General features: G+C 36.6%; 1 protein-coding gene across 1 annotated transcript in view; it reads right to left on the bottom strand.

The window, feature by feature from the left end:
• The window catches only part of VWDE (von Willebrand factor D and EGF domains), a gene marked incomplete at its 5' end in the record, with an annotated part of 68,113 nt that extends 54,634 nt beyond the window's left edge, over positions 1–13,479 (bottom strand). The window contains 2 exons of the mRNA XM_080818278.1: positions 3,401–3,585; positions 13,419–13,479. Of these exons, the coding sequence (XP_080674404.1) occupies positions 3,401–3,585; positions 13,419–13,479 (246 nt within the window). The remainder of the gene's footprint in view (positions 1–3,400; positions 3,586–13,418) is intronic.
• Positions 13,480–18,556: the final 5,077 nt, after the last annotated feature.

Consider the following 18,556-nt stretch of genomic DNA (forward strand, 5'->3'; position numbering starts at 1 on the left):
GAAAACAAAAGTTGAAAATCCAATTTATTTTCACACATAAGTCAATTTTGTGTTTTCTTCTAAACAACCTTTAAAATAATAAACTATTATTTAAAAACTCTAATAACTTGTACCTGTACTGTAACAGGAGCTTTACATAGCTACTAAATTTAAAGAATACTAAATTTAGGTTAACTGTTCATAACTAATATAATATTATCCCATTTAAATTTATTCTATATTACCTTTGTAATGTAAATAAGAGAAATTCAGTATCAGATAACTTACCACCATAGTGATACATTCTAAGATAAGATAAGAGAATCTGAAGTCATCTTAATATAGAGCAAAAAGATGAACTCGCCTTGGAAATTTCTTCTAAAATTACTGGATGTAGTATATGTAAGATAATCTTGTATGTAAGATTATATGTAAGATACTGGGAGTATGGGGTAATTGGGTAATGGGCATTAAGAAGGCCACTTGATATAATGAGCACTGAGAGTTATATGGAACTGATGAATCACTAAATTCTACGCTTGAAACTAATAATACAGTATATATTAACTAAATTCAACTTATATAAAGAATTTTTTAAAAAGAAGTTAATGTGGGGTGCCTGGGTGGCTCAGGGGGCTAAGCCTCTGCCTTCAGCTCAGGTCATGATCTCAGGGTCTTGGGATTAAGGCCCCCCGCCCCCCAACGGGCTCTCTGCTCAGCAAGGAGCCTCCTTTCCCCTCTTCCTCTCTGCCTGCCTCTGCCTACTTGTGATCTCTGTCAAATAAATAAATAAAATCTTAAAAAAAAAGAAGAAGTTAATGTATAGTTCAGGAGGCATCAAAAATGAGGGGAAAAGGAAAGGATTGTTCAAATCTGGTGATGAAACAATTGGTTGGCAATTTGGAAAAGAAAAGTCTCCCTTAAAGCCAATTATCAAAATCATTTCCAGTTGGAAAATGGAATTAAATAGGAAACTAACCCAGGAAAAATAAGAAACTACATATGATTTAGGAAGGACCCATGCAGGCACTTGTAAAAGCATGACCTCAGACAAGACACTCAGCATCCTTCCTTTTTGTTCTAGGTGGATTGTAGTATGTGCTATGGTAAGGTATAAACATAATTATGTACATAACATAATTTCTACATAGCAATGACTCAGTTTTTTTTTCAGATTGTTATCCAGATTATAATACTCAATATTATGATGACTTCTATGCTTAAAAGCAATGGAAATCATAAAGGAAAAGATTGATAGTTATGTTTAAATAATAATTTTAAAAATATAAGACAAATAAGAGTTAATAAGAATTGGGGGCGCCTGGGTGGCTCAGTGGGTTAAGCCTCTACCTTCAGTTCAGGTCATAATCTCAGGGTCCTGGTATTGAGCCGGGCATCCGGCATCGGGCTTTCTGCTCAGCAGGGAGCCTGCTCCCCCCCACCCCCGCCTGCCTCTCTGCCTCCTTGTGATCTCTGTCAAATAAATAAATAAAATCTTAAAAAAAAAAACAATTAAATAAGAACTGTTTAATAACATTATATTTAGTATGTTATTTATTGTCACATTATTATATTTCTTATTTTATTTTAATTATATAATATTTTATCCACTTAAAAACTGTAAGATCATAGATGGGTAAAAAACACAAACACATAATTCACAGAAGAAATACAGATGTCTAATGAATACATGAAAGTATCCAGTATTAAAAAAGTTATTTTTACCTACTGCTCCTAAAATGAGAGATCAGCATATTTTTTAAAAGATTTTTTATTTATTTATTTGACAGAGATCACAAGTAGACAGAGAGGCAGGCAGAGAGAAAGGAAGGGAAGCAGGCTCCCTGCTGAGCAGAGAGCCTGACACGGGGCTCGATCCCAGGACCCTGGGATCATGACCTGAGCCGAAGGCAGAGGCTTTAACCCACTGAGCCACCCAGGTGCCCCGAGATTACCATATTTTTAAAAAACAATTATATGTATCAAAAACTTCAAAAAGACATTAACCTTTACTAATTTTAATTATAAAATAATCTTAATAAATACACTAAAATATAAAAGTGATTTATATGCATGTTTACTAATTGCAGAATTACTTTTTATAGCAAGACTCCAAAGGCTCACACATGGCAATGGTTTATATAAATACAGTATATGCATATGACAGAATATTATTTTCAAAATTAATATTAAAGAATTTTCAATAGCATAGGAAAATGCTAATGCTGTAACTACCTGAGAAAAGCATGTTATGCAATTGGACATGTAGCATGAACATTACAGAACAATATAAAAAGAAGGAATGATAGCAAAATGTTTTTATGGTATTATGACTGTGTGGGTATATAATGAATGAATGTTATTCTATTAACAGTCCTTCATTTTCTAAGTTTTCTATAATGTACATGAGTTACTTTAATCATCATAAGTAAACATTTTTATTTACACAGACTTGTATTATCCTCTAGAGTTAAAAAAAAAAAAAAAAGTCCTATGGATTCTCCAGGTAGCTCCTCTAAAGCTTTGAATCAAGTAGGGAATGAGAGAGTGCGGGCAGAGAACACTTCTCCCTGGGGCACAGACCCAGTGAAATCAGTTCACTTTTACATTTGTGTGAGGTTCTAGATTCAATTATAATTAGTTCGGCCAAAGAAAAAAAAAACACAAATATTTAAGGATGCAATGAATTTCCTGTAATTTCCTCAAATTCTACTTTTAAATTCTGATTTTTTTAGTTTATTACAAACAAAATGTCACAAAAGTGAAAAGCAAATAAACAAAAAGGAAAGAATAAGACAGTCACAGTGTCACAACTTAAATACTGTTAAAATTTGGATATCTTCCCTGAGTTTTTTTTTACATTACATTTGAAAGGGAAAATAATTCCTGCTTCTGCATAATTCACAAAATGTGGGTAACAATAAGGAGAATGAAGAGCCCTCACATAGAAGGAGCCTTCTACTTAAGACTGACAAGAACTTGAAGCACTTAGACAACACAGTATTTTACTGTTTGCAAGTTACTTAGAGGTAAGTACAGGAGCCCTGGAGACTGGTGGCCTGTGATCAAAACGTGGCTGTTTGACTGGGTAACTCCAGCAGGGGTGTTTTTGCTTAAGAATCTGAGTGTCCTGCGTTCTATGATGGAAATAAGGATGATAGACTATATTCTAGGGTTGTAAAAACTACATAAGATAGTGTAGGTAAAAACCCTTGGTGGACTGCATGAGCATAACATTACCTATTACTATTATTATTACAACTGGGAACATGGCACAATATTCCTTTGGATTAACTCAATCTTGACACAAAAGTAAAATCATATTTCAGAGAGAAAAATAAATTGGTTTTAACAAGATTCAATCCTCATATGAAAAAATACATAAGAAAACACACATGTAGTTCTTAGTGAGTTGAAATACCTCAACACATTTGGTTGGCATCTCAGCAGGTCTGTCAAAGATGAGAAACCGATACCATCCAGGAGAGAGGGAATGGTCACATATCAGGTCTTGAGAGGGAGAATGCTGGAGGTGCATTGAGTCAAAATGCACACTTCTGTAAGGACTCTGAAGAAACCGGTGTCCCCCAGGAGAGCACTCCTGAGCTAGGATGGAAAGACAGTGTCTTATGTATGTGTTTTCCTCATTAACACAGTTTATTCCTCAATTAAAACTGATTCTCCTCCCAAATTAAACAAAAACCTACAACTGCACATAATGACCATATGAAATGTCAGGATCTCTTAGTAAGTCAAAGATGACTTGCATTTTCCCTAAATGCAATAAACCAATCAATAAACTATAGAATGTATTTTTGAGGTGCTTAAATTTCAAGAACTTTATTTTCATTTAATTTGGACAAGCAATACTGCTGCTCACTGTTGAGTTAGGATTTGTTTATTCTTATCATCTGAAGTTACAGACCCTGCAAAGATGCCTCTTGAGAGTGGCCTTCCAGATCTGAATGCCATTACTGACCCTTCATGACACACATCCCTCCCAAGTAGCCATATGCCCCCCACATCCCATCTCTGCCAAGTCCTGGAAGGCAACGAATTAAGCTTTTAAGACCAAGCTAATTTTTGCAAATGCCCTCCTACTGAAGTTTCCTGCATTCTTGAGTACAGGAAAGAATATAGTTTTCAGTTTTTTTCCTTTTTCTTTTTTTTGTAAGATAAAGTATTGAAGTCCCTTTTTATTACCAGGCACAGGAAAAGGAAAGGGGTGTAGGAGAACAGTTTTGAAGGAGAAACAAGAAAAGACCCTGGAGAAAGGGAGACTCTGTAGGTTTTTTTAGGGAAGCCATTTTCTGAGCAGCACTTGGCCTGGAGGCTGCTTTTTCTGTCAAACCCATAGAGGCAGAACATAAAGCTCCTCTCCCAGCAAGAAGAGAGAAAGAGCTAGTAATCCTAGAAATATATTCTAGAAATATAACCAGAATTATAACTCTTGTTTGAAGTTCCTGTACTCTCAAATGATAGGAAGCATAAAGAACTGTCCTTATTTGAATATTAGAGTTTCTTGTTGATACAGCAGGTATAAAATCTCCAAATATTAGCTATTATGTATGTTGAAGGAAACTACTATAATACAGATAATATCTATAAAATAGAAATGTGAAAGAAAAATTCAATCATTACTAAAGTACCTCACTGTGGGAAAAAATTATCTAACTGAACAAAAACTCTCAAAATCTATTAAATAATTTTAAGTTACAGAAGTGTTTTTAAATAAAAATCACTTAACTTGGTAAGAGCCCAATAAACTAGAGATATTAATTTATAAGTCAATCTCGTAAATGTAGCTTATAAAAACTTATTATAATTTTTTTTTGCTTTTTGTTGTTGGCAGAGATAGCAATTGAATTGTACAAAATGTATTGTTCTCCAAAAGATATTCCCAAAGAAATTTTAAAAAATTTAGGAATGAACACAAAAGGTTTCTCCTCCTTCTATCTCTTGCTCCACCAGTTTTCAACATCCCCAGAAAAGTATAATCCAAAAAATACTATTGACTTTGATGATCTCAAACTGTCAACATTAGATAAATATTTCATAAAATGTGTATGGCTAGAACTCAGGAGACATGCTTCATTTCGTTTAATTTTGAAATAACTCTTAAGATCCTATCAGTACCACAACATTGTACCTGGTTAGAAACTAAGGAAAATATTTAAAAAGAGATTCCTAGTGAGGTTTGCATGAATTATTGAAACATTTCCACTGATCTCTTTCCTGCAATAATTTTGTCTTGGGAAAAAAGTCACTAACTCTAACTTGATTCTGAAGAGTATTTCTCCTTCTTTAATGCTTCTGTAGTGCTCACATTTCCTCTGACTTTGCACTTCGAATAATTGTTTTCTAAATCAAAGCTAAAGATGTAGTAAATGTACTGGCAATCACAGTGTAACAGCAATAGTGTGCAGAAATGTTGGGGTTTAGAGCAACATTCGAAAAAGAATTCTTGGGCACCTGGGTGGCTCAGTGGGTTAAGCCGCTGCCTTCAGCTCAGATCATGATCTCAGGGTCCTGGGATGGAGTCCCGCATCGGGCTTTCTGCTTAGCAGGGAGCCTGCTTCCCTCTCTCTCTGCCTGCCTCTCTGCCTACCTGTGATCTCTCTCTGTCAAATAAATAAATAAAATCTTAAAAAAAAAAAAGAATTCTTGAGATGATTTTGGTGCAAAAAGGTGGATTTATTAATGCATGGTGACAGGACCCACGGGCAGAAACAGTTGCACTGAGGTTGTGACCAATTATATACTTTTAAGTTGGGAGGGGGTTAGGGATAGTGAAGGTCTATAACAAATTTTGGAGGAAAGGTTTCTAGGACCTTGAGGGGGATAGCTATTGTTAGGAAATGGTCATTTATTACTGTCTAGTAAAAGCTTAGTCATAAGACCCCTAAAGTGTCCCATGTATAACGGTGGGCCATATGCTTAGGGGATAACTGCTAAAATGTATCTTGAGGGGTAGAGATAAAGGAAATTTTCAAAGGAATTTTTTTTTATGTTAAAGGAGACTTAAAGGATCCTGGAGGTTGGGTTAATATTAATGTAAAATTGCCTTTTGCCCTTAGCAAAGTATTAACATTGAGGCAGTTGAGTTCTTAGAGGAAATCATTCTGCCTATCTTAAGGACTTGTCAGTGGGCTCTAGGCAATAAGGAAATTTAATTTTTCCTTTTGCCTTTGTTCCCCACATCAAACATTACTAAAGAACTATGTAATATTTACAGAGAAAAATTTTAAAATTTATTTATTTTTATTTAGTATTTATTTTAGAGGTAAATTCTTAACTCATATAATAATAACCTGTATTTTATATTGTTCATTTCATTTTTCCCCAAAACATCTACTTGTCTTTTTAAAAATGTTAAAGGTCTCTGCAGAAAATTTTAAAATCTATTAGCAATAAACAAGCCACACTCTTAAAAACCTCATTATAACCTTAACTCTAGAATGCAACATACAGTTAACTAAGTGAGAATTATACCCTTATAATTCCCATCCTATCCCATCCTTGGTTTGGGCTCCCATTTGGAAATTTGGGGACTTAGCTCCTCAAGTACTAAAAGAAGAGCTCTACAATTAGAGCTCACTCATTAGTCAATTTTATGACATGTATGATGTGCTAAGCTTTCTAGCAAACTACCAATATAACTTTTCCCTCATAACAAAAGTACATGTAAAATATACATTAAAATAGACATTTCTATTTATTCTGTCTTTCCCAAGAGGATTCAATAAGTTAGATAGTATATAATAGAATCTGTAATATCTGGATTTCAAATACTTTGGGAGAATTTGCCAAGTTATAAATAATAGGTACATAATGATACAATATGAAAATGGTTTTCTACTTTTGTTTGTAGATATAAAATGATCTGTACTAGATTGTTTTCTAGTTTTAACACAATGGCCAAAATTCCTTAAGATTTATAACTGGTAGACAAACAAATATGTTAGGAAAGTAGATAAATCACTGTTTTGAATATGCTTAATGCCTGAAGACAGCTACTTCATTATACTTGAGTTTATAGTCATAAAACCTTTGGTGTATTGCTCTATGGTAATTTTAAATATTCGTGATTTTTTAAAATTTGTATAGCTTCCCTAAGGCTTCTGATATTCAAAATAAGACTATGAGTTCTGCAACAACACAGAAGACTAAAAAGCAAGGTCTGATACAGTGACTAGTTTGCTTTATCTCTTTACTTTGCCCTCCTTCATATAACAAGAGGCAAAACTGAATGTCTCTTGTGAAGAATACAAATAGACTGAAAGTATAAGTATGGAAAAATAACATACAAGCAGCACCCACAAGAAAATAGGATTGGCTATATTAATATCAGATCAAAAAAATCTTTAAAAATGTTACTAGAGATAAGGATGGGCATTTTGTAATGGTGATAGGTTCAGTCCATGAGGAAGATACTCAGTTATGAATACACACACACTGAAGGAAAAAAATACCTACTTCAATGTAATAGTTGGAGACTTCAATACTCCACTTTTTTTTTTTAAGATTTTATTTATATATTTGAGAGAGAGTGAGTGTGGGTGGGAGGGAGAAGAGTAGAGGGAGAGGGACAAGCAGACTCCACACTGAGCATGGAGCCTGACACGGCTCCATCTCACAACCCTGGGATCTTGAACTGAGCAGAAATCAAGAGCCGGATGTTTAAATGACTAAGCCACCCAGGCATTCCACAATACTCCACTTTCAATATGAATAGAGAAATGGGCAGAAGGTCAACAAAGAAATAGAGCTAGAACAATACTATAAACCAACTTAACCTAACAGGCATCTATAGAACACACCTGCCAACAACAGCAAATAGAAGTTCCTCTGAAGTATACATGAAACATTCTTCAGGATAGACAGTAAACTAAACCACAAGATAAACCTCAATCAATTCAAAGAAGATAGAAATCATGAAAAATGTGTTCTCTGACCACAATGGAATGAAATTATAAATCAACAGCAGAAATAAATTTAAAGAGCTTACAAATATCTGGAAATTAAACAACCTAGATAATTGATGGGTCAAAAAAGAAATTAGTAAGGAAATGAGAAAATATATTGAAAAGATTAAAACAAAGATACAGTATACCAAAATCTATGAGATGCTGCTAAATTAGTAGAAAACTTGTAGCTATATATGCCTACATTAGACAAGAGTAAGATCCCAATGTAATACAAGCTAACCTTGCCCCTTAACAATGGAGAAAGAAAAGCAGACTGTATCTTAAGGAAGCAGAAGAAGAGAAATTTTACAGATTAGAGAGTAAATTAATAAGATTGAGAATAGAAAAACAATGGAGAAAATCAATGAAACCAAAAGCTGGTTCTTTGAAAAAAAATCAACAGAATTGGCAGATCTCTAAAGAGACTGGGAATAAAGAGAGAAGACTCAATTGCCAGAATCCGAAATGAAACAGGAGACACCACTAAAGATTTTATTAAGGAATATTATTACAGGGGCACCTGGGTGGCACAGCAGGTTAAGTGTTGGACTCTTGGTTTTGGCTCAGATTGTGATCTCAGGGTCATGAGTTTGAGCCCTGCATGGGGATTTGTGCTCAGCATGGAATCTGCTTAAGACTCTCTCCCTCTCTCTCTCCCCTGCCCAACATTCTCTCTAGAATAAATGAGTATTATTTAAAAAGGAATATTATTATAATAAATTAGATAAATAAGATTGACAAATTCCTAAAAAGACATGACAAAACTGACTCAAGTAGAAATAAGCAATCCAAATAGATGTGTCATGTAAAAACATTGAGTTAAAAAAAAAATAACACACCCATAAAAAAAGGCCAGATTCAGATGGCATCAATGCTGTATTCTACCAAATACTTAAACAATAATACCAATTCTTCACAAGCACAAATAATATAAAAGGATGGAATATTTCCAGACTCAATTCTATGAACCCAGTATTACTGATACAAAAACCAGAAAAAAGATATCACAAGAAAAGAAGACTGCAGACCAATACATCTTTTTTTTTTTAAAGTTTCCATTTATTTATTCGACAGAAAGATCACAAGTAGACAGAGAGGCAGGCAGAAAGAGGGGAGGAAGCAGGCTCCCCGCTGAGCAGAGAGCCCGATCAGGGCTCCATCCCAGGACCCTGGGATCATGACCTGAGCCGAAGGCAGAGGCTTTAACCCACTGAGCCACCCAGGTGCCCCCAATACATCTTTTGAATATGGATGCAAACATCCTCAGCAAAATACTAGCAACATGAATCCAGAAATTAGACAAAGAATTATAAACCATGACCAAGTGTGATTTAAACCAGGCATATAAGATTGATTTAACTTCCAAAAATGAATCAACATAATATACTAATATTGATAGAATAAAAAAATAAAAATTCTCAAGTACTTTCAAAAGACCCAGAAAAATAATTTGAAAAATATCTAACTCCCCTTTTTGATTATATACCAAACAAACTAGCAATAGAATAGAACTTACTCAACCTGATAAAGAGAATCTACACACACACACATAGACACACACACACACACACACACACAGAAAAAAACCAAAAAACTAACATTAAAAAAAAAAACCCTCCAGTTTACGTCATACTTGATGAAGACTGGGTGCTTTCTCACAAGATTAGGAATGCCCACTCTCCCTGATTTTATTCCACATGGTATTTCAGGTTCTAACTAGGACAACTAGGCAAGATAAATAAATAAAAGGTATCCAGGTTGGAAAAGAAGAAGTAAAACTATCTCTAGTCACAGATGACATGATTTTTCATGTAAAAATCCCTAAGAAATCCACACACACAAAAGTTATAATGAACACATTTAACAAGGTTTTAGGATGTAAAATCAAGATACAAAACTTAATTATACTCTTATACATGTACAGTGAATAGACTGAAAATGAAAATTTAAAAATCGATTCCACCTACAAAGCCTCAAAAGAACAAAATACTTAGGGACAAATTTAACAAAAGAAGTCCAAACTTACACTCTAAACATCGCACAATATTGCTGAAAGAAACTGGAGATCTACGTAAATGGAAATACATCCTTGTTCATAGATCATAAGATTTAATGTTGTTCAGATTGCAATGCTTCCCAAATTAATATGAAGATTCATCAAATCCCTATCAGAATATCAAGGGACTCCTTTGTAAAAATACGCAAACTAATTCGAAATTCGTATGGAATTTCAAGGGACATAGAATAGCTAAACCGATCTTGTAAAAGAAAAACTAAATAGGAGGAATCATATTTTCCATTTCATAATTTACTACAAAGCACCTGCAATCAAAACAGCATAGTGTTGATATACGGATAAACACATATCAATGAATAAAATTGAGAGTCCAGAAATAAACCCACATTTCCATCTAGTTTTCAACTGATTTTCGGCATAGGTGCCAAGGTCATTTAATGGGGAAAGGACAGTCTTTTCAACAGATGGTGCTGGGAAAACTGGATATTCACATGCAAAAGAATAAACTTGGACCCTTATGCTGTACCATATATGAAAATTAACTCAAAATGTATCAAAGACCAAAATACAAGAGCAAAAACTATAAAACTCTTAAAAAAAAAAACTGGGGTAAAAAAAATGGGGTAAATCTTCATGTCTTTAGATTTGGCAACAAATGCCACGATATGACAACAAAGCACAAGCAACCAAAAAAAAAGATAGATAAATTGGATTTTATTAAAATCAAAACTTCCATGCTTCAATTTTTTTTTTTTTTAATTTTATTCATTTGACAGACAGAGATCACAAGTAGGCAGAGAGGCAGGCAGAGAGAAGAGGAAGCAGGCTCTATGCTGAGCAGAGAGCCCGATGCGGGGCTCGATCTCAAGACCCTGGGATCATGACCCAAGCCAAAGGCAGAGGCTTTAACCTACTGAGCCACCCAGGTGCCCCTAAAACTTCCATGCTTCAAAAGACATTATTAAGAAAGTGAAAAGACAACTCACAGAATGGGAAAAAAATTGCAAATCATGTACCTGGTAAGAGAATTGTATCTATAATACATACATAACTCATACAACTCAACAACAAAAGTAACTCATATAACTCAACCCAATTAAAAAAAACTGTTGAAGTATCAGAGTAATGTTTCTTCACAGAAGATATACTAATATCCAATAAGCACATGAAAAGCACTTGCCATCATTAGCCACCAGGGAAATGCAAATCAAACCATAAAGAAATGCCATTTCATATATAAGAGGATGGCTAAAATCAAAATCTCAATGTTGACAAGAATGTGGATGAATTAGAACCTTCGTACACTTCTATGGCATGATAGAACAGCACAGCCACTGTGGAAAACAATCTGGCTGTTCCTCAAAAGGCTAAACAGAATTATTCCCTGATTCAGTAATTCTACCTCTAGTTACATATACGCCTAAGAGAAATGAAATCATGTGTCAACACAAAAACCTGTACCAGGATGTTCAAAGTAGTATTATTTAGAATGGCCCAAAGGTGGAAAAACCCCAAATGTTCATCAACTGATGAATGTACATACAAAATGTGGTAAACACAGAATGGAAAACTATTCCACCACAAAAAGAGATGAAGGACTAAATATGGTACAACGTGAATGAACCTTGAAAACATGATGCTAGGTGAAAAAAGTCAGTCACAAAAGACAACATAGTATATGATCCCATTTACATAAAATACACAGAATAGGCAAATCCATAGAACAATGTAGGTCAAAGATGGCTTACAGTTGGAAAGGCGAGAGGGTAATGGAAGGAATAGGGGATCGAAAGCTAGAGTACAGTATTTCAAAGTGATAAAAATGTTCTAAAACTGATGATAGTGGCTGCATTTATCTGTGAATATGCTAAAACCCAGATTACTGTACACAGTAATAACTATCGCACACTGTGAGTGAGTGACTTATATGGTATATGAGCTATATTTCAATGATGCTGTTTGAAAAAAAAAGAACTCATATTTACTTCCTCTCTCCTATCTTGACTCTATTAAAGATTAAAAAATTACCAACTTCACCAAGATATGAGTTAAAACCTAGTAAGGGTTAATATTTGCCTTCAGTAGAGAGATTATATGGAGGCAAGAAGGGGTTCTGTGATCTATAGTCAACACTGAAGCAGATTCCCTTTATAAATACTGGTCATTTTTCTGGAAATATTTTATCTAACCATAATACATGCATATTTAATGTTATTACATGTATGTTTAACTGTTCTTCAAGAACAGTTCTTCAGGAAGATCTAGTACATCTGTAAGCAAACCAAAGAAGGTATAGTGGAATGATACCTTTTAAAGGTATCATTTCAGGAGGGGTGCCTGGGTGGCTCAATTGGTTAAGTGTCTGTCTTTGGCTCAGGTCAAGATCCCAGGATCCTGGGAGAGAGCTCTGCCTTGGGCTCTTTGCTCAGCAGGGAGCCTGCTTCTCCCTCTGCCTTCAGCTCCCTCTGCTTGTGCTCTATCTCTCTGACAAATAAATAAAAATCTTCAAAAAAAAAAAAAAAGGCATCATTTGAGGAAATAATAAATTGGGGTTTAATCTTATTTTAAAAATCTTTCATGAGGGAAAGATTGCTTGCTCTTCCCCCTCCCTTTTTTACAGAGCAAATTTAACTTAGTAAAATACCGAGATTAACAAGATGAGAAGACAGAATTATACCCTAAGCAATTATAAATGTTGCACATAACTTTTTTCGAAGTTGTACACAGGTCAGATTTAGTTCTGAAAAATATAAGGAAATTTAAAAGAATAAGTTACCCTTCACTTAATACTTTTATCTATATATACACAAAAAACAATAAGGACGAACTAATGACTGTTTTGTTTTAACTTCACTGAATTCTGAACGGTTTTCTTTGTCATGGATTAAAGAGGAGGGAGTGGCGCTCTATTTTCGTAGAGATCTCTTAGAGCAGGAAGAGGGATTCTAACAGATAAACTAAAAAGTCATACACAAAACTTAACTTACTGACTTATTGTGGGGATAAATGTTCCCCAATTACTTATTTCCAGCGGTGGGGTGGGACTGGGGCAGAAATCGCGTCGTCTGGAACTGAACTCTTTGTGAATAATTCGGATTCACTTTCCGCTAGGATGCCCGGCAGATGCAGTAAAAGTTTCTTACAGTAAACTAAAGGGACCCAAAGACCAGGATATCAGCAGGAAACAACCAGAGGGACAGTAACAGTACGGAGGGTCTCAGAGCGGGAGAAGAGGAGGCGACAACCTCCTGAGCGCAGGAAAAAAACGGAGAGCTGAAAGGGTGCAAGCTGACAATTCAAAGATTGCGGTAGGGGACGGCGGAGGGCGGTGAGGGACACATAGCAGATGTGGCCACAAAAATGCGCATGGACGCTCCACGTGTCATCCAGAAGTCAGCCCCCTTCTCCCTAAGGCCGGAGCGTCGTCCCAGGGCTCCCCTCCGCCGGTGCCCTACCTTGCCGACCTTGCCCCGGGGCCAGGAGCAGCAGCGCCAGCGCCCAGAGTCGGCCAAGCATCGTTGCTGCCGCGCGTGGGGTCCAAAGTGTCGCAGAGCCCGGGGCCGTGGGCGCAGGCAGGATGGGGACACCTCAGACCTATCACAGGACTCTCTCGGGCGGTTCTTGCTAACTCTTCAGAGTCGCGGCGCGTTCTCGCTCTGGGGCGCAGCAGTCCTTCCCAGGAATAGCGTCTTTCGCGCCGCCGCTTTGCGGCTACGTCTCCCTCCGAAGCCACGCCCACCCGGCGGGAAGCCACGCCCACTTGCCCTCCCTGGAGGCCGCGTCTGGCGCTTTCGCAGCTGTGGCTCCACCACCTTGTATCTCAACAGCGGTCGCGTCCAGGGGACAAGCTCACGGGGTATAGCACGGCCCCTCGCGTCTCACTGTTTTAACAAATGCTTTAAGACAACTTGATCATCCTGGAAATTGTTCATATGGACCTCCAATAAAAGCAGCCTTGCGGGGTTCTGTGAGAAGGGGCAATGCCCTTGATTACACCTATAGACGTATTCTTAACCTGATAATTGGGGGTGCTGGTTTGCCTCCAAAGGCACACATGCTTCTGAGAAGTTGCCCCTGTCACCTGAGGCCTCGGTGATGAAGGACGAAAGGAGGGAGTGAAAATTAATGTTGCCACACTGGTAGCTCTCCTCTTCTGCCTCCATGACAGTTTTAAGAGGTGGAAGGGAGGAGATTGAGACTTCCAAACACCTAGGGTTAGCCATCTTGTATTTGCTGGTGATTCCGGTGTTCTTTCAAGTTGTCCAATGGTGACCCAGTATCTCAGGATCCTCCCACACATGGTCACATGACTCCCAAGGTTGGCCGGGTGGATGGTCTTTCTTCTGAAGTTATTTTTGTATGTGTGGTTGCCTCTGCAGAGGAAGCAGGTGCCCGCCTTAAAAGACAAACAAAACAAAACAAAAATTTAAAACAAACAAAACAAAACAAAAACAAACCCCAAAAAACCCCACAACTGTTTCTGCATCATTCTATGTCATTAAATGAAACCTCACTTTCCTAGTTCTTATTCGGCAGTCTCAGTTTTTGAGTCCCCTTAGCCATCACTTGGGACTTTGCCCTCACAGCTTGTACCTTAGGGAAAAGAAAACACTAGTCAACAGAAAGTAGTCCCAATGTCCTGGTAGGTTCCAGGATTTAGGCCACAGTTCCACTTATGGATTTGGAGGACTGAGGCTTGGATGAGGCATGATGATAAACACAGGAGATGCCCAAAAGAAGTCCTTCTGAAAATAGTTTATAATTGGGTGCCTGGGTGGCTCAGTCCATTAAGTGTCTGCCTTCAGACATAATCCCAGGGTCCTGGGACTGAGTTCTTCACTGGGATCCCTGCTCAGTGGGGAATTTACTTCTCCCGCTCCCTCTGCCCTTCCAACCTGGTAGTGCTCTTGCTCATTCACTCTCTCTCAAATAGATAAATCTTTAAAAAATAGTTTATAACTTTTTTGAAAAAGAAATTGCAATTAAAGAATTTTAAACCTGTTTCCAAAAGTGTAAGTATTAACTCATTTTGGGGAAAAAATCCTTTGCACTGCGTATAACTTGTGTGTAGCCCCCTTTTACATGCAAAGAAGGCACCCAATCATATATATAGAACAAAAGTGAAATACAACTTTTTGGTGGGGTTGGGCAGATGATTTTCATCTTCAGACCTAATTATGGAAGAAAAATTTAAGGTGAGCAGGATAAAAACCCAGAGTTTTTTTTAGTGTACATCTTTTATTTCAGCATAGAAAGTCCTAATAAAATGGGCAGAATGGCACCTGGGTGGCTCAGTCAGTTAAGGGACCGACTCTTCATTTTGGCTCAGGTCAGTATCTCAGGGTTCTGGGATCTAGCCCTTTGTAGGGCTCCATGCTCAGTGGGGAGGCCTGAGATTCTCTCTCTCCCTCTCCCTCTTCCTTTGCCCCTCCACCCACCCCAACTCTCATGCTAGCTCTCTCTCAAATAAATGAATAAATATTTAACAAAAAACTGGGGCAGAAAAAGAAACATCAGTTGTCTCAGTCTATTTGTGAAATCACAAGGCATAAAGTAATAGATATAAACAAGATTAAGTTGTAACAGGCTTTTTGTAAATTTTTTTGTCCAACAATATCTGTAGAAATGCAATCATTTTTATACTTTCTTGGAGGACAACATTACTTACCTAATTCTCAACAAATTATACAATTTAAAATACAGTGGGTCCCATTTTTCCCTTCAGTTTTTGACTAATGAATACTATTTTATGAGTTTATAATAGACTTGTAACTTTTCCTTGATATAGTGAGTTAAGATGGAAAAAAAATGAACTTAAATTGTTTTCCAAATCTCAATGGAAAATTTATCTACACTGGTGTGGGTCTGCAAGAATATATCAGCTAAAAATTCGTTACAGGATTGTGAGAAAAAACAAAGTAATAAAAATGATGTTTTAACATATATCTAGTGAAGTTCATCAAAAATTGGTATAAGATTCAATTTTTTTCACTTTTTCTTTATTTTTTAAAAGGAGGAAAAAACATGGGGCACCTGGGTGGCTCAGTGGGTTAAAGCCTCTGCCTTTGGCTCGGGTCATGATCCCAGGGTTCTGGGATCGTGCCCTGCTTCGGGCTCTCTGCTCGGCAGGGAGCCTGCTTCCTCCTCTCTCTCTGCCTGCCTCTCTGCCTACTTGCAATATCTGTCAAATAAATAAATAAAATCTTTAAAAAAAAAAGGAGGAAAAAACAGTGGATACATGGTACCATTAGTGTAAATATCGATGACACTGGGGAAATTGTGGCAGGTATCACTGAGAGAGAAATAGTATAGAATGTCTGAAGGAAGATGAAACGAAGCCAAGAGTTAATACGTATAATGTAACTTGAATCAAGAGAAAAGCCCACCAACAGAAACTTTCATATGATGATTTTTTTGGGGGGGAAGAGGAGAAAATAACTCTGCACTTGTCATGTTCATTTGCGAAATGATAATGAACTTGTCTGGGTAAAACCCCTCAGGGGGAGGAGAGAAGACCGAGCAAATTAAGTGCACAGACCTTGGAGTCAGGACACCTGGGCTCTAATCCTAGATCTGCCACCTATTTACTAGCTGTGTAACCTTGGACAGCATACTTGACGTCTCTTAACCTCATTTTTCTGCACAATGGGAACGATGATAGTAATAGCTACTGCATAGAGTTTAAGGGAAAAAAGTGTGTATATGTGTGGGAATGGGTGCTGAGGAGGAGTCTGAAGAGAGAGCACTTAGCATCTGATTCAGAGTAACTAAAGTGAATGTATATAATAGTGTACTGTTAATAAAATAAAGGTGCAACACCACATAATTACTCTTTTTCTTATATCTTGTTATTATATAAAGGTGCATAGTTTCTCAGTGTTACCCTGTAACAGTGTACAGTATAATTTGGAGTACACTTAGTGAAAACACAGGTTTATATAACATATGAATTCCTTGGCCAGTGTGTGTCTTACTAAATGAGAGAGTCTGGCTCTCTCCCAGATACATCTACCATTTTTGGCAAAAGCATCCGGCGGGGGGTTGGGGGGGGAGGGATAATGGCATTAACAAATCAATACTTAAGCTTCATAAATTAATGTCTTGGCTCTGGTTCTGAGTTTATTCAGGAGGTTACTGCTCCCAGACAGACACACTAAATGGAATAGATATCTTGCTCCCAAGATTAGCAAGTTCCTTTTTCTTAATAAGGAGTGAACTAGAGATGTGATACATTAAAAAAAAACTCACTGAGAATATCCATTAACTGCGAATTTTATAATGTTAATGTGGGCATGCCTCTAGGAAATAATGTGGAAAACCTCGGAGAGGGGAGCTGTCTGCCTTGGCATGAATGCTGGTTATTAGAATGAATCTTTCCACACCCATGTTCGAAGTAGCATTACTCACAATAACTAAAATGTGGATGAAACCCAGGTGTCCATTGATGGACGAACTGTCAGCAAAATGTGGTATATACATGGAATGGAATATTATTGTTTTAGAAAGGAAAGAAATTCTGATACAATACAGTACGAATTCTGATACAAGTACAGAAGTTCTGATACAAAACGTGGATGAACCCTGAAGACATTAGGCTAATTGAAATAAGCCAGTTCAAAGGACAAATGCTGTATGATTCCATGTATGTGAAGTACCTAGAGTAGTGAAGTTCATAGAGACAGAAGGTAGAATGGAGGATCCCAAGGACTGGGGGTGGGGGCAATAATCAGTTTGGAAAGATAAAAAACTTCTGGAGATGAGTGGTGGTAATGGTGTGAATGTATTTATTCCTACTGAACTGTACGCTTAAAATGGTTAAGATGATAACTTTATGTTACATATATTTGGCCACAATAGGAAAAAACAAGTAAAATGAATGGATCTTTCACCTATCAGCCAGAAAGCAAACCCTTTATTTAAACAGATCTCAACATTATTGGCTTGAAGGAGATTTTTTGAAATGTTCAGTTGAGTAAAAATAGCTTAACCTCTGACTGAATTTACTTTGAGACATAAACTCATACTCAGAGGTTGACAAATTGATTACACCTCCACCAGCCATGCAAAACCACATAAATTGCAACATAGGGTCATAAGATTTACCAGCTAAACAGTTTTCCTATCTTGTCGGTCACAATACTTTATATAATACTGAGAAATTACTTTTCAAAGATTTGATTCTGTCACCTTTACACAATAAAAATAGCTTTTATGAATAGTTATTTTAATAAAGAAATTAACTTGTTTCAACTTAATATTTTCCATGATGTGATTTAGAAATGAGATTAGAATACTAAAGTTCCTTTGAATGGAGTTGGAAAAGGTGTATATTATCCCTTTCAACAGCCATCCATATACATAAGTATTACTGTTTGCATCCAAAGTACATATTATAAAATGCCTTTATAACTGAAATGTCTTCCTAGTAAGTATCATGATTATAATTGAATGTTATTTAGATTCTTCTAGAAGACTTAAATAAAATGTTGTAGCAGGTGGGAAAACTATGTAACATTTCTATTTTTGTTTATATGATTTATGTTATCATCCCTTTCTAAATCATGAAGCATTTTGAGCCTCATAATTATAACTT

The sequence above is a fragment of the Martes martes genome (assembly GCF_963455335.1).
Source record: "Martes martes genome assembly, chromosome: 11".
Classification (NCBI taxonomy): Eukaryota; Metazoa; Chordata; class Mammalia; order Carnivora; family Mustelidae; genus Martes; species Martes martes.